Below are 15,270 nucleotides of genomic sequence, written 5' to 3'. Positions count from 1 at the left end.
TAACACAAAATGAGACTTTTTGGGAATTTTTGAAGAAAAAGTGAAAATGTTGACAATTACAAATAAACCTGATCTGTAACAAACATTGGCTGGCAGCAAATTTTGATATACAATTTTACGATTTCACACTCTTAGCCTTTCAACGGCGTAAACTTTATGCCAAAATTTTCAAAAGTTTAAACAATACCAGTTTTTAATTTTTTTTATAATGAATTTTCAAAAAACCTGGAGGGGTAAAACTCGAGTGACTACTTTGAGACTTCCTCTTCCTCCTTGTGTTTGGTCCGGTGAATCTAAAAATTCAACTTTTGAGCATCTAGCATTAATTTGTCGCAAGAAAACTATGAAGAAGAGAATGGAAGGCTAACTGATGGTAGTTTAGATGCATCCTATAATATTTTTTTCAAAAATTCAAAGTTTTTTTTTCAACATCAAAATTACTCTAAATATTTTAAATGAGTTCTGCTAGGTTTCATAATCGATCCGGAAAATCAAAGTCAGGTAGTAGGATGATAGGAAAGAGAAAAAAATGTCAACTTCAGTTTCAAAAATGAACTCACCAGCAAATTAATGAAACACCAAAGTTTCATTACAATTACAAATTACAAGAGAATGACATGCTCTTTTCACCTGATTACGTTTTGTTAAATTCAATCAGAAGTGGTTCGAGTGGTTGTTTTATCAATCATACTCTTCATGCAATCTAAATTCCGATCGATAAAATACATGCAGTTTGAAAATGCCTCTTTTATTGTTCACTGAAAAAAAAAAACACGCACTCAAACGAATTTTAAATTTTTCACCACTTCAAAAATACATTTCAACTGCGCAACGAAAACGCGAATCAAAACTAAGAAAATTTCTTCCCACACTAATCGTACGATGCTCACAGAATGTCCAAACGATGAGGAAAAAAATTCATCAATTAGCAATCTCGAGCGAAAATCCAAATTTACTCGAGACTCCATAAACCTATTGTGGAAATAGCATTTCCGAAAAACAATCTCTAATGTGGGTCTCGTACTGCAGAGAGGAACTTTCTCGTTTTAAATAAAGCAAATTCATCGAAAATCCTTTAGTTTACGTACATTCGTAATGTTATGTTTTGAAAAATTAGCATAATATCGTCAAATACACACAACTTGGTGTTTTTTATATTCAACGACAACATTCACTTTTTACATTTTTAAAAAAAAGTAGAAAGAAAAAAACCCTACGAAAAAAATCTAATGCATATTTAAACAGCGCAAAAAATCCACTTATCTGAATACTTACTTCTACGGTAGATTTATACGACACCATAAATACGACACAATATGCCGGCAATTTTTTTTCAAACTCTATAAAAGTCCCCCCTTTAGCCATTGAAAATTGCGCATCAAAAGGTAAAAAACTTTCGTCGGTTTTATAAAAAATGTAAGCCAACGAAAATTTCACCTTCTCGGTGAAATTCGTCTAAAATAAAATGTTACCATAGGATAGGATAACTCGCACTTTACACGATGCCTTTTACAGTGTTTTTTTTTCTTCGCTTTTTAATCTCGAACGTATAAATTTTAATACTCGAGCCGCGAATGAAATGCCATTCCGTTTCTTCGAGGCTGGATCAATTTTTAACCAAGTTTTTCATTTTATAAAACGTCAAGACTATTTCAAATGAAACTTCTCTGCGAGTTATTTAACGATGAAGCATTTGCCTTGGCATAGTACAAAACTATGCAGTATACTTGCTCTCCGCGTAATCGGATCAATTAACTTTACCGTAAAATACACGAGAGATAAAATCGTGTGAAATAAACTGCTTAAATTGTCGATACACGTAATGCAGAGAGAATAATTAGACATTATATCTAATTCAATAAACTTCCAATGAACTATGTACTCGATTTTTTTTTATCGTTTATATTTGAGTCGTTTACTTATCTTTTCGATACTTGACGCATCGTCGGCCGTGGAATGGACTCTTTCGTATGGTAATTCTCATGCACATATTTGAATATGGCGAGGAAACCCCCTCTTGGACCTTAGTTATACTCGATACAATTCGTTCTAATAATTATGGTTCGTTTAAATTATCATCGTTTGAGTCACACGTACATACTTTACAAAACTACTGTATAATTGTTATTCATTAACGAAAAGCATTTTGTAAACAGTATATTAATAAATGTAAATAATGCACAAACGTCTGTCTATCCGCTGAGCCAACGAAAAATACAACAAAATTCGTCGCTGTATTTTCTAATTAAGCAGAAAATTAGTTTTAAATACGTATTTTCAAAAAAAAAAAAAAGAAGAAAAAATTAGACTAAACAAATTGCCCTAATGATGAAAATGTGCCACGCCTCGGATCTCACAACTCACAACCAACAGTTGAAACTATAGGAGAAAAATTTCCACGCTTTTTTTTCGCCATCTATAATGACCACTCTAATCAACCAAGAAAACATGAAACAGCACCGAAATAATTTCACAAAATTTAAGCGATAGATTATCTAAAGAAGGAAGTTTCAGATCGACGTGGTGGCCTCCGTATCACACCTTATCACCGTGTCTATGCACAAAATATCCAAAAATACACAATCTGAAATCTTTCATTAGCTTTTTACAGCTGTATTATTTTTTTTCTACAACAGATAAATGTTACTCGTGAAAGTCGAATTCGTTTTATCGTACGACAAACCAAGTTTCAAATTACTTTCTCGAGTATCGTTGTCGATTCCACAAAGGTCATTTAAAAGAGGAAGATAACATGTAGAAATTTTTTTCTAGCTTTAGACAAACTCCATCCATTAGGAGATTATGAAAAATGGAAAACTAAAAAATAATGTTAGTTCGGAATACGCGTAGAATTTTTTTCGGCTTAAATTCCGGCGGAGTATAATGCCAAAAATTAAAGTTTGAAGGGGCTTTTTTACGTCATGGCAGCGAAGGAATTTCGCTTAACGTATTAATATTTAGAAGACTTGGGTTTTAGAGAAGTTTCATCGCAGGCTAGAACATAAAATAAGTCCCACCATCAAGTCTTCGAACTCCATAACCATGGAATAATAATACGAGAATGTGCTTGACCATATGAAGATAACGTGAGGTGTTTCTATGTATATTGTATATATCGTGGGTGATTCCAACAACCTAGACGCCAGAACTTTTCGTTTCGTCTACAAGGTGTTTAGAAAATACATAGTAAAACGTTGTTTTTTCTCGGAAATTTGAACGGAGAATGCATTATTTCTACGTTACAAGAGAAGTACAGGTTGAAATGAATCAAGGAGGAGAAAAATCATTTTTCTAATTGGTTCAAAGTGAATATTATACATGGTTTGCGAACGAATCGTTTTTTGAGAAAACCCACAAAAACAAGGATCTTGTCCCACGAAAAAAATTTGAAGAAACCAAGTACGAATTTACCCAAAAATAAGCGATTGGTAGATTTTCAATTGCTCAGTAGAATTCCAAACGTGCTATCTATTGGGTTTTGATGCAAATGACCTAGGTCGACGTACGAGTATAATCTCAAATACACACTATCTTTCGGAATTGAACCATATATTTTTTTTTTTTCAAAACAGCTTAGCTGGGGCTAGGAAAGAGCTAGAACGAAAAAAAACACGATTTCTTTGGGGATTTATAAATCACCTCTATGGAACTCCTCTGGAGCAAAAAAGTTTGCTGGCTGACTTTCAACTCAAAATAAAGGTCTTCGCTAAATTTGGTAAAATTCTTCGACTTTCATTTTCACGATCCATCCTAATCCACAGAATTAGTTAATTTTTGAATCAGTGTTTTCTCAGTTGCTCATTTATTTGAAAAAAAAAGGATAGACATTAATGTAGAAAAAAAAAACAGAAAATTTTAATTGGAAGTGTAAAAAAAATTACGAAACAATTACCTAACAGTCTAATTAAAATATAATAATGAAACTTTTATTTCAGTAAAAAGCAGCACTTCTTGACGAATATTGGCAAAAAAATTATAGTTTCAAAATTTTTTTCGAAAAATGAGAATTTTTGAATACCTATTTTAGGCGAAAAAGCAAAATTTATGAGAAATTTTTGGGAAAAATTGAGACACAGAAGAATTTTTGTCAGAAACCAACAATTTTTAGTAATTTTTGACTAAAAAGAGATTTTTTGGCAACTTTTAGCAAACAAGCAAAAGTTGTCATCAATTTGGTATAAGAAAAGTGAGAATTTTTGTCGATTCAGAAAAAATTGAAAATTATACTATTTGTTTGCAATTTTGTACAGAAAATGAGAACTTTTAGCAATTATTTTGGTAAAAACGTGACTTTTTGTTGAAAAATATTGGCGAAAAGTGAGACATTGACAATTACAGCAAAAAGGAATGGCAATTTTCGCCAACAAAGCAAGACTTTTCGGCAATATTTGGAAAAAAATAAGAGACTTGGAATTTTTTGCGAATAAGCCACAACGTTTTAGCAATTTTTGGCAAGAAACAACACTTTTGGGTAATTTGATTGACAAAAGCAGAGACTTTTTGCGGGCTTTGTAACCGAAACGCTGAAAATACGAGGAAACCAGTTCCAAAAGAATGAAAAAGTGAATATTTTCATAATTACCTACTCATAATCTTTCTGACTGTCGATACATTATGTATTATGTACATTTTTCTTTTTTTTTTATTCAAAAAGTAGGGCCAAGATTTGGAAAAATTAAATTTTTGGAAAATTTAAAAAACGGTAACTTCAACTTGGCAACTCAAAAAAGAAACCGAAAACAAGTCCAGTACAAAGCAGTTTTTTTTCACTAAAGTGCATAATTACATATTTCAAGATATACGTAATCCAATTTTGAATAGTTCTTGAACTAAAAACATCTCAAAGCCTTCAAACTTTTTTTAAAAGAAAATTTTCAAAAACAAAGGCTAGGAATGCGTGCCCCTCTCTTCTTCAGAATTTATCCAATATAATATTTTTTGGGGAAAAAGTGGTTCCACAAAAAAAGAGAAGTACCTACAATTGAGTAGCACAAAAAATTTTAGAGCTTTAAAAGACGATTTGTTTCATCTTTTATCAATGAAAAATTTTGTTTTTGAAATACATATTTTGAACAAAAATTGGGAAGTTCAAATTTACTGAGCAATTTCTCATCGAAAATTTACATAATATAATTCATCACGTACATTGAAAAATTACATGCATCAAAATTTGTGCACCTGTTTAAATCCCTTTCTTCTCGCCAACTACAGCTCAAGTGAACCAAATCGCACCAAAATTCTATGGCAGGGTTGCCAAATCTAGAGCAATGAAAAAGAAAAATTCCCCATTTTCAAGGAATTCGAGTAAAATCTTATCGTAAAATTTAAGTTCTCGACTTCTAGGCTTTCTGAACCCATAGACACCCTGTGAATCTTCTTCTACCCATCATTAATCCATAAAGAAGAGAAAAGTTGGTAAAATTTTCCATGAAATCTATCCGAACATTCGCATTTAAAGAGAAAATAACTGCATTTCAACTCAACATAGGTGAAATTGAAACATTTACACATAAATATGCAGTGCACCTACATAGAAGGCATCAAAAAGCAAACACATTATACCAATAGCACAATAATTATGCAAGTTACAGATGAACTTGTACTGGTACGAAGCACGCAGCTTCATAACGAATGCAGTTTTGACACGGAATTTCTTCTATGAATTAAAATGTTCGCGAACCAGTTATAGGGCAGGGCAGGAATTCTAATACATGGCAGCAAATAACGCATCTTCTACACATCGTTACAAAATTCACGACGATACTTTAGAAAAAGATAATGGTACTCTTCAAGTACAGTGTAGGAGCTTTTATGTACACAGTCAGATAAGGAAAACCACCCAGTACCAGTGTAATTTTACTTTCAACTTGGTCTCGCTTCGAAGTCTCTAAACACTCGACGACGACACATTAAAAATGAAAATACACATGATATAGGTTATCAAGATAACACGAGCATGGACCTGGAAAATACGTTAACGAGTCGTAGTCGCGGTTTTTCATCGCCTTCGCCATTCTCCATTTCTCACCGGCAGTCCGACGACGACGTCTCAACTTGTGCACTTTTTTCGCGGACAATTTGGCAACATGGTGGAAAAAAACATGTTAACATTGTCGGTGACGATGACACCGTTTTTGCTGAAAAGATATGACGTCGCCGTTGACCTTGGAATGTAACAGTAATTACCATCGTTAGATGATTTGGTCTTCGTCTAGAGTGAGTACTACTCATGGATGGTGAAGTCTTATTCGTCTTGCACACCGGCTGCATCAACGTCTCAAGCTCTCAACGACCAGTATTCCAACGAACGTTGAAGACCACCGACCACCGGTAAACAATGACATTGACTTGATGGTGTTTAGACTTTGGAGGATTCTTGCAGCTCATGATTTGGCAAGTGGGAAGAGCGTCCGGCAACGTAGAGACCACGACTTCACAAATGGCGAGTGCAGGTGCGAACTGCGAAGGCGACTTTGTTTCGGTGTACGCGAGCGATAAACTTGAGCCGCCATCCGGGCTTGGAATTTTTTTGCTCTGGGAGTAATTTTTTTACAATCGAACATGGTAACGAAGCATGTGCAATAATTACGATTGTTGGTAGACGTTTTAAGGAGGGAAAAACCTATTAAAGTAAAACGTTGTTATTAGACGATCGTGAATAAAATACAAGGAAATAAAATCCCATTCAACAGTAATATAGATTGTGAAAATATTTATCGATTCCGTTGAGAAAGAGCTAAATTCAAACTACATCACGTAGCACGACTCTAAACTGAAAAATTTGCCCATTTTTTTCAAGCATTTCGATAGTATGAAATTTCTTCACGACGAACGTAGGTACGTAGGTTTTAATATGGAACATCGTGTTAAGCACATGACAAGTTAAATCCTCGATTTGTGATATCTTATCATTAGAAATACGAATGTTTACTTTTATATAACACACGTACAACTTGTAGCTTCGATCATAAACAATGCGCAAGAGTAAAGAAAAAAAAACAATACGACCGTTAACGTCCCAACACCTGTTCTCTTCGTTCACTCCAAAACCCTGCGAACAACTCCTTATACAACAGATACACATGTATAACCATCTTTTTACACTGACACTGGCGATAAATTTTCTACATGCTTTCTCTTCGCAGTCGCAGCAGCAGAATTCTATATAAGTACGTTATGAAATGTCGTTTCGTCACAAATCTCAACTTGCTTTGGCTAATTAAAGCAAATGATGTATAATTTTAGTTTAGTTAACCCGCTCCAGTGAGTTGTAAAATTATCAAAGATAGTAGAACATCACATATCAGTCGTACTAATCAATTAAAAGCAATGTTTGTAAATGTTGAAGATGCTGTATCGATATGAATTATCAGTACGTCGATTGATACGTACGTAGACGTGCGTAAATTTAATGCATTTTTCAATTCGTAGATAAAATACCGTCAATGAGACAAGTCTGCGCGAAAAATTTTTACCCTTGGTGAAAACACCCCGAAGACGAGTGGGTGAATGAAAATAAAAGTAACGAAATTATACATCGAACGAAGATCCCAACAAGGACGAAACAATTACGAGAATCTTTGGGCCGGAACGACGATGTGCTCGCATAGAGAACGTATGTGTGTACTCCTAATGTGTAGAATTTATACGAGCTGGCGGCATTGGAACTCGAGTAAAACAACCTTTCGGTGAAGTTTGAACGAAATATCCGTGTTCTTTGTACCGGAGAAACTCGAAATGGGCTTAAGTTAATGAAATTAAGCTTGAAAAAATTACCTGAGTCACGACGTAAGATCCTTTCCAGCTTAGGATGGGTTTATGTAGTAGACTAAGTTGTAATCTTAGTTTTCCCATATCGTCGGCGACTCGAAAACTATCAGCTAAGGTGGTAATCCAATTAATAACTTGTTCATTGGCGTAGGTAATGAGTCCTTGTCCGAACTGATGTTTACCATCGTAGGTAAAATTCAAAATACCACGAATGGAGTTCTCGGTGAGTAAGGTTTCTTCGTCCAAATGCACGACCCAATCTTGATCGGCTAAGATATTAACTCCGTCTTCTAAACAATACTGTAAAGCTCGAGCTTTGAATAACGCTCCACTTTTGGTCTTATAAGTTGAAGGAACGACGAGTTCACGTATCCGCCTGTGAACTGGTAAACCAATCGGTTTGTCTGTGACTACTTCCATGATGAAGTTTTCTAAGCCAGCTTCGCAGCATCTGGCCATGTTTCGGGCTACGTTATCACGCACTAGCTGCGGATAATCGCCTCTGGTAACCACTCTTATGCATATAAAAGGCGCCAGCAAAGGCGATCCTTTTAATACGACTTTGTCGGGAAACGCATTGTAGCACGTAAGACCGAAAAAGTTGAACAGCACTTGCGGAAATGGCAAGAACGTCAGTATTCTAAGAAGATATAAAACTGAACACCAAAAATATCCGTATCTTTCCCAAGGATTGAACTCGAAGCTTTGCTGAGTCTTCTCGGATAATTTGATACCTCCGGTCCACAGTTCGAATAATATGATCACCGTAATCAGTAACGTGCAATGTAGAATATGTTTTGTTGTGCTGCTCACTACTAACATCCTCATCTAGAAACAAAAAACAAAACCATCAGCTTTACTTCTACTCGAGTATTGGTAGAAAAACAGCTAGTACCGATACATCAATTCGTGAAATCATTTTTTTGAAATATCGTGCGTATGGATAGAGTATGTAAACAAAAATTATTGAGGGATGAATATTTGAACGAAGCCTTCGTAATGTAATCCACCTAACGTAACTCGTACTTTACAACAGTTTAAGGAAAACAATGTGCATAACTGGAAACGAGAAGTTTCCAATGAGGATTTAAGGCGGCAAACTCATCTCAACCAGATACAGAGTTTACTGAATACGATAAGAATGATTTCACGAATTCGATGAATTGAATATTGAGTCATTTACCTTTACAATCTAAGACGTTAATTTCTCAGCTGACTAGTTTTATAACAAATTATTCGGAACGACCGTTAAATATATTCAGCGGGCATTTAAATAACTGACGAGAGCTACACACACGGAGTTATCAAATTCGGCACAGAAAAGATATAACCAAAAAATAACACATACTTTCGAAAACCATAACACTAAACTTTCACGATTATAATTTACTTATAAGAACTTAAATTTAATTAAAACAATACTAACAAACGAACCGAACAACATAGACTAGCCTCAAACAAGAACCCACATCATACAACATCAAAAACTAATCCAAACGAGTCTAATTGGTACGAAACCAATTTTTTACCTCACCGACGGGCGACGTTCAGCAAAATGTCAGGCGCAAAATTTTTCCCTCATGGATACACATTATAATGGATTCAGCCAAGCTCCATTCATGAATGTTTTGTTTACAGTTTACATTGTAGTACAAAATTAACTTTGTAGAGTGCGGTGTCTACAAGTAATTTTTTTTGTTTTTTTTTTACCAGTCAAGATCAAACAAAAATAAACAAAATAAAAATATGATAAGAAAGGTGATCTGAAATTATTGAAAACGAAAACTTGAAAAGTTGAAAAGTTTTGAAGTTTCTGAACTTGGAAAAAACCTTGAGTGAGCTCAGTGATAGCTCAGTGATTAAGTGATTTATTATTCAAAATTCAAAACAAATTTCATGATTGCATATCCCATCTTATGATCATATCGTCTCTCCTTGATTGAACTGACTCTGAGTTTTTAGAATTCATTCAGAGGCCAAAAGACGTACTTATATCTCGTATATAGCGCTTCTTTTGTTTAGGTCTGAAGTTGACGTTTTGAGATTTCCTGAGAGGAAACTATTCAGTGAAGTAAGTAATTTGTATGTATATTCCTCATCAATATGTTACTAGTACTAGGTACTACTATCCGGTAATTGTGTTTTTTAAATTTTGAAACGATTGTTATGATTGTGAATCGTCGTACAGTACAGCAGAAAATTTCTCTCTATCTTTATTAGATCATACAATTCTCATTTTTTGTAAAAGAAGTCCACTGACCACTGAGCACCTCCAGCAAAAGATGAAAGAAAATTCGTAGAACGAACCTGCTTCCAAAAACTTCAAAACAACGAAGAACATCTCGTTTGGCCGCAATACGCATTTCGGTAGCAAATCAAGAAATGACCTTATGAACTGTTATTTTTTTTCGAAACGAATGAAACGAAATTGGAACTGATCAATGATCATAACAAAAATAAAATTTTTATTCGAAGCACGTTCAAAGCTATCAGCATTAAAATTGCTAATTTATGAATAAAAATATATAAATTTTAGATCAATGTTATCATACAAGTATTATCCGCTTACTAATGTAATTCTTCAATCATTCTGCATCTAATTTCGTTCCATTGTTTGCTCTGTGCAGTTGATAAGTTTTTATTCATGTGTTTCTGATCTGATTGTACTCAAAAGTACGTAAAATTTTCGCTATGAATTCCTTGGACAATAGTACTGCGATTGATCCATTTGCTCCAGAAAGTTCAAGGTATGGTTGCAGAATTATTTTATCACTATTGTATTCAGACAACTTGAATAATCATTATTTATCATCTTTCAGCAGTGGAAAATTACTACGATATGCTAGTCAAAACTCCTTAGATGAAAGTTCTCAGAAACAAGTTTCGAAAAATAAACCTAAAGAAAGGCCACCATATGAAAATGATCATCATTCGCGAAAATCCTTACAATTTCTCAACAAAATGCGGATGTAAGTGTTGTACTCAAGGTGAGATTTGCATACGGCCTGAATAATTCAAATTAATTCCTTTGTTTGCTTGTACAGTGACAAAGTCTTATGTGATGTGGTTCTGGTTGCCGAAGATACTCAAATCCATGCTCATCGTACTGTTCTAGCTGGATGTAGTTCCTATTTTTATGCAATGTTTACTAAATTCGAAGAAAGAAAACATGACCGTGTTGTTTTGAAAGATTTGGATGGACTAGCCTTAGAATTATTAATCGAGTATGTGTATACTGGTAAAATTTACGTTACCGAAGATAATGTTCAGGTAATATAAAAATTGAAAAGACACAATCATAGTGTTATACGTTTCTAGCTGCGTAATACTTGATGTTTTTTTCTTTCAGTCGTTGTTACCTGCCGCAAACTTGCTTCAATTGACTTACGTAAGGGATGCTTGTTGCGAATTTTTAGAAAGTCAGTTACATCCTTCGAATTGTCTCGGTATACGAGCGTTTGCTGATTTACATGGTTGTTTAAACTTACTCGCACAATCTGACGAATATGTCGAACATCATTTTTCGTACGTAATGTTTACACAGTATGAATAATGACATGTGATGTTGATTTTCGAAGGTGTTTCATTTGACAATTTTTTTTCACAGGGAGGTTGTCGAAGGAGAAGAATTTTTATCATTATCAATAAAGCAAGTTATTCAATTGATTCAAAACGATAAATTGATCGTTCGAACTGAAGAAGAAGTAAATTTTGTTCACCAAGTCTTCAGATCATATTGTAATGTTAAAAACTTACATTATTGTTATGTCCTAATTGTGTCTATTTAGGTGTTCGAATGTGTCATAAATTGGGTGAAACATGACGAAGAAAATCGAAAAGCGCACCTCCCTGTACTTATGGAACATGTTCGGCTACCTCTTACCAGTAGAGAATATTTACTACAGCGAGTTGACCATGAGCCACTTTTACGCGCTGATCTACAATGTTTGTAATCTTGAACTGAATTGATTGCGCTTTTAAAAATGAATTTTAACTAATCAATATTTTTTGTGATGTAGGTAAAGACTTTATTATTGAAGCTCTGAAATATCATTTGATGAAATCCGAACAACAAACGTCAGTTAAAACTGTCCGTACAACTCCCAGAGAGGCTAATAAACACAAAGTACTTACACTTTTATGCATCTATTAAGATATGAATTTTATTATCGGTTGAAATTTAATTTTTTACGATTTCTTTAGTCTCTTTTGGTGGTCGGAGGTCAAGCACCGAAAGCTATCAGAAGTGTCGAATGTTATGACTTGAAAGAACAGAAATGGTTTATTGCTGCCGATATTCCAAACAGAAGATGCAGAGCGGGCTTGGTTCTTCTTGGAAACAAAGTATACGCTGTTGGCGGATTCAATGGTTCTCAGCGTGTGAAAAGTGTCGATGTTTATGATATTCAAACCAATACGTGGAGTTCTGGTGTTGATATGGGAGCTAGAAGATCAACTTTGGGAGTTGCTGTTTTGGGGAATAAAATTTACGCTGTACGAATACGCAGATTTATGTAAGAGTAATTTTAGAATACAGAATTTTTATTCGATGAATTAATTTTGTAGGTTGGTGGATTTGATGGAGTAAATGGCTTGGAAACGGCTGAAGTATTTGATCCAAAAACTCAGCTGTGGTCTCCAATCGCAGCTATGTCAACTAGAAGGAGTAGTGTTGGTGTCGGTGTTTTGAATGATCTGCTGTATGCTGTAAGTTGTGAAATGATTTTCGAAAACGTTATTGTTTCGGCGTTGGTAACTCTTTTGTTTATAATTTTATCATTATTTTTAATAGGTTGGAGGATACGATGGTATTTCTCGTCAGTGCCTAAGTACAGTGGAATGTTTTTGCCCCGAAACGAGTGCTTGGCTTCCAGTAGCCGAAATGTCATGTAAACGAAGTGGAGCTGGTGTTGGTGTCATGGATGGTATATTATATGCTGTCGGAGGTCACGATGGACCTACTGTTCGAAACACTGTTGAAGCATTTGATCCTACCGTTGGACAATGGAAAACAATCGCTGATATGTCTCTGTGTAGAAGAAATGCTGGTAAATTCCATTGAACGTCTACGTATTTTAAATTGAAGTTTATTTTTATTCACACTCGATTTCGTTTTATCAGGCGTTGTTTCGTATAATGGATTTTTATACGTTGTGGGTGGAGATGACGGCACAACAAATTTGTCTTCCGTAGAAGTATATTGCGCTAATACGAACACGTGGAAATTGTTACCGAAATCCATGAGTATTGGTCGAAGCTATGCCGGTGTAACGTTGATAGATAAACCACCTAATTTATTATTATGAGAGTACGACCCGAGACTAGAAACCTGGAGTACGCTTGCAATTCTTATGATCGACACGATCTTGAAAAATCGTCGATCTGCAGGTCGTTCTAGTCTCATTTAAACAACAACATGCCGGTAACATCACGTATCAAAAGTATCTCCTTTTATTTTCTTAAATATCATGCAACGAGTGTTCCAAATAATTGAATTTTGATGTGGTAGCGTCAATCGTGTGACTGATGAATCAATGTGATGTGTGGTGAGTAACGTTGGAACTCAACGTATTATTTAACCATTATTTTAGTTCATTTAGAATATATTGCTGTTATGTTGTTGTTATGTGTTGTGTAAAGGTACCTTACCTACCTTATGCTGCAAATTTAATCAACTTGACGTTATAGCATAAAGCAATTTAAAATTGCTGTAAAATCTATGCTTAAGTTTTTCGATGGCTGTTTCGTGTTGCGAAGTAAAATCGTTATACTATAGTATTTGATCGGTTGAATCTCCGATTAGTCTGACTTTTAATCGTGTTAAATTTTTCCCCCAATCCAGTGAATCATTCCAAATAATTTATAGCTTCTTGTATTTTTTATCGCTAATAAAATTTTTTATACAATAATTTTTTCATTTTCGCGAAATTTTAAGAAAAAATACCAAATCTGCACTGGTAACATTTTCTGAATGTAAAACAAATAGTGAATGGTGTAAAATTTGAGTTTTTATGTATTCATTACGTAGGTAGGTATTCGCATACCAGCTCGTTTACAAAATAATTATTTATAGCGATTGTTAGCGATGAATCGTTCCTTCTTCCTAATTCAAACAACTAACTACGTTTGTTTTAAATTCGTGTATGTTCAACCAATCTGTTGATGGTGCGGTACCGCCCGGTAGCTTTGTCGTCGCTCAAAAGTGCGAGTATTGTTGAAAATTATGTCACGCGCATCACCTATGAATTTGAGAAAGAAAAGAGTCCAAAAAACTAACGGTAATTTGTTGAACGATTTTTACTGCTTGATTTCAACCTATCGTATGAGTTGCGTTTTCGTGATGAAAATAACAAATCAGGAAAATACAATTATATATTTCATTATGGAAGTTCCATGAAAGGAACTGTGTAATTATGTACCGGAAAACATCCAGACAATGTGAGATTTTGTTTAAAATTAGTATCTTCAAATTGAGTACATTCGGATTGGCGGCTTATGATTTTGAACGTTTTTTTTTTTTTTTTTTTTTTTTTTGAAAATATAAATATCATCTAATTTTTACAAAAATATCTCGATAGATAACTACGTAATGCTGAATAATTCCGACTTGATTTTCAAAAAAAATAAAGATGTGTGGAGAAGAAATGTTCATTAATCTGATTTCGAAAGAAAAATAGGTACTTAGAATGTTAAATTTTAATTTTTTTTTTTTTTTGAGACAAGCATATTGCTTTATGCAATTTTAGATTTTTTTCTTCACTACAGTGTTGTATATTTTAAACATTGTAGGCTACAACTTCATAAACTTATTAATTAAGTTTGGTTTGAAGTTATACAACTTTGACGTTTTTATTCTTTTTGAAAGAAAACAGCTCAATTAAGTAATTAGCGTTTCGTTTCGTTTCGTTTCAGGTTAAATTTTTATTGCAAAAATTTGTCTTTTAAGTGACTTTTTTCTTCAATCAATTGAAAATTTAAACGAAACGTTGTATCAAAGTATGAAAATAGAATCATTAATTATTAATTAATATTCGCGTCATGATAGAGTATTTTCTATTGTTGTATCTTAACTAGCAAGTAGAAATATTTTAGTGGCAATTTTTATGCACATGCTGCGTAAGTAAGTGCTTGCATCTTAAATTTAATAGCGGTGAATATTTAATAATGTCCTGGGTCTGGTGAAAGTCTTCATCACCATCAGTTATCAAATTTTTTTTGACAACTGTTCACTCCGGAAAAGTTCGATTGTTTTCAAGCAGTAAGACTTTGAGAGAGATTAAAATTGACTTCAAAATGAAGCATACTTCTGTACCTCTGGTGATTGAAGAAAAGTGAAAAGAGCTGGAGTTGCGATGTACGTACTACGTACCTACCTATCTAATCTACCTATTCGGAAAAGTACTGTGAGCTTGGGTCATACGATTAGGATTATGCGAATATTGAAATGAAAATCTGTTCTACAAGTTGTGTAGGTAAAATTTCCTATCAATGTATTTATTT

The 15,270-nt window shown here is 34.1% G+C and overlaps 2 protein-coding genes across 2 annotated transcripts in view; one reads left to right on the top strand and one right to left on the bottom strand.

Moving 5' to 3' along the window:
- Positions 1-9,346, bottom strand: part of egh (beta-1,4-mannosyltransferase egh) — a 67,400-nt gene extending 58,054 nt beyond the window's left edge. Inside the window, exons 1-2 of the mRNA XM_065351466.1 lie at positions 8,954-9,346; positions 7,777-8,598 (exon numbers count right to left, since the gene is read on the bottom strand). Coding sequence (XP_065207538.1) covers positions 7,777-8,598 — 822 coding nt within the window. The 5' untranslated portion in view covers positions 8,954-9,346. The remainder of the gene's footprint in view (positions 1-7,776; positions 8,599-8,953) is intronic.
- An 843-nt stretch (positions 9,347-10,189) lies between these two features.
- Positions 10,190-13,679, top strand: kel (kelch). The gene is made up of 11 exons (XM_065351464.1): positions 10,190-10,517; positions 10,590-10,739; positions 10,815-11,040; positions 11,120-11,295; positions 11,378-11,474; positions 11,559-11,715; positions 11,790-11,896; positions 11,974-12,264; positions 12,337-12,477; positions 12,563-12,818; positions 12,892-13,679. The coding sequence occupies exons 1-11, from the start codon at positions 10,462-10,464 to the stop codon at positions 13,074-13,076; spliced, it is 1,842 nt and encodes a 613-aa protein (XP_065207536.1). The 5' UTR covers positions 10,190-10,461; the 3' UTR covers positions 13,077-13,679.
- The last annotated feature ends 1,591 nt before the right edge of the window (positions 13,680-15,270 follow it).

This window comes from Planococcus citri, chromosome 2 (genome assembly GCF_950023065.1).
Source record: "Planococcus citri chromosome 2, ihPlaCitr1.1, whole genome shotgun sequence".
NCBI classification, from domain to species: Eukaryota; Metazoa; Arthropoda; class Insecta; order Hemiptera; family Pseudococcidae; genus Planococcus; species Planococcus citri.
Note: the sequence above shows the minus strand (reverse complement) of the source record. Positions and strands in the feature narration are given on the sequence as shown.

Coding starts and splice junctions, on each gene's coding strand:
- kel (XM_065351464.1), top strand. CDS start 10,462: ATGAATTCCTTGGACAATAGTACTGCGATTGATCCATTTGCTCCAGAA. Junction 10,740..10,814: donor TTTCTCAACAAAATGCGGAT/GTAAGTGTTGTA, acceptor TTGCTTGTACAG/TGACAAAGTCTTATGTGATG. Junction 11,296..11,377: donor TATGTCGAACATCATTTTTC/GTACGTAATGTT, acceptor TTTTTTTCACAG/GGAGGTTGTCGAAGGAGAAG.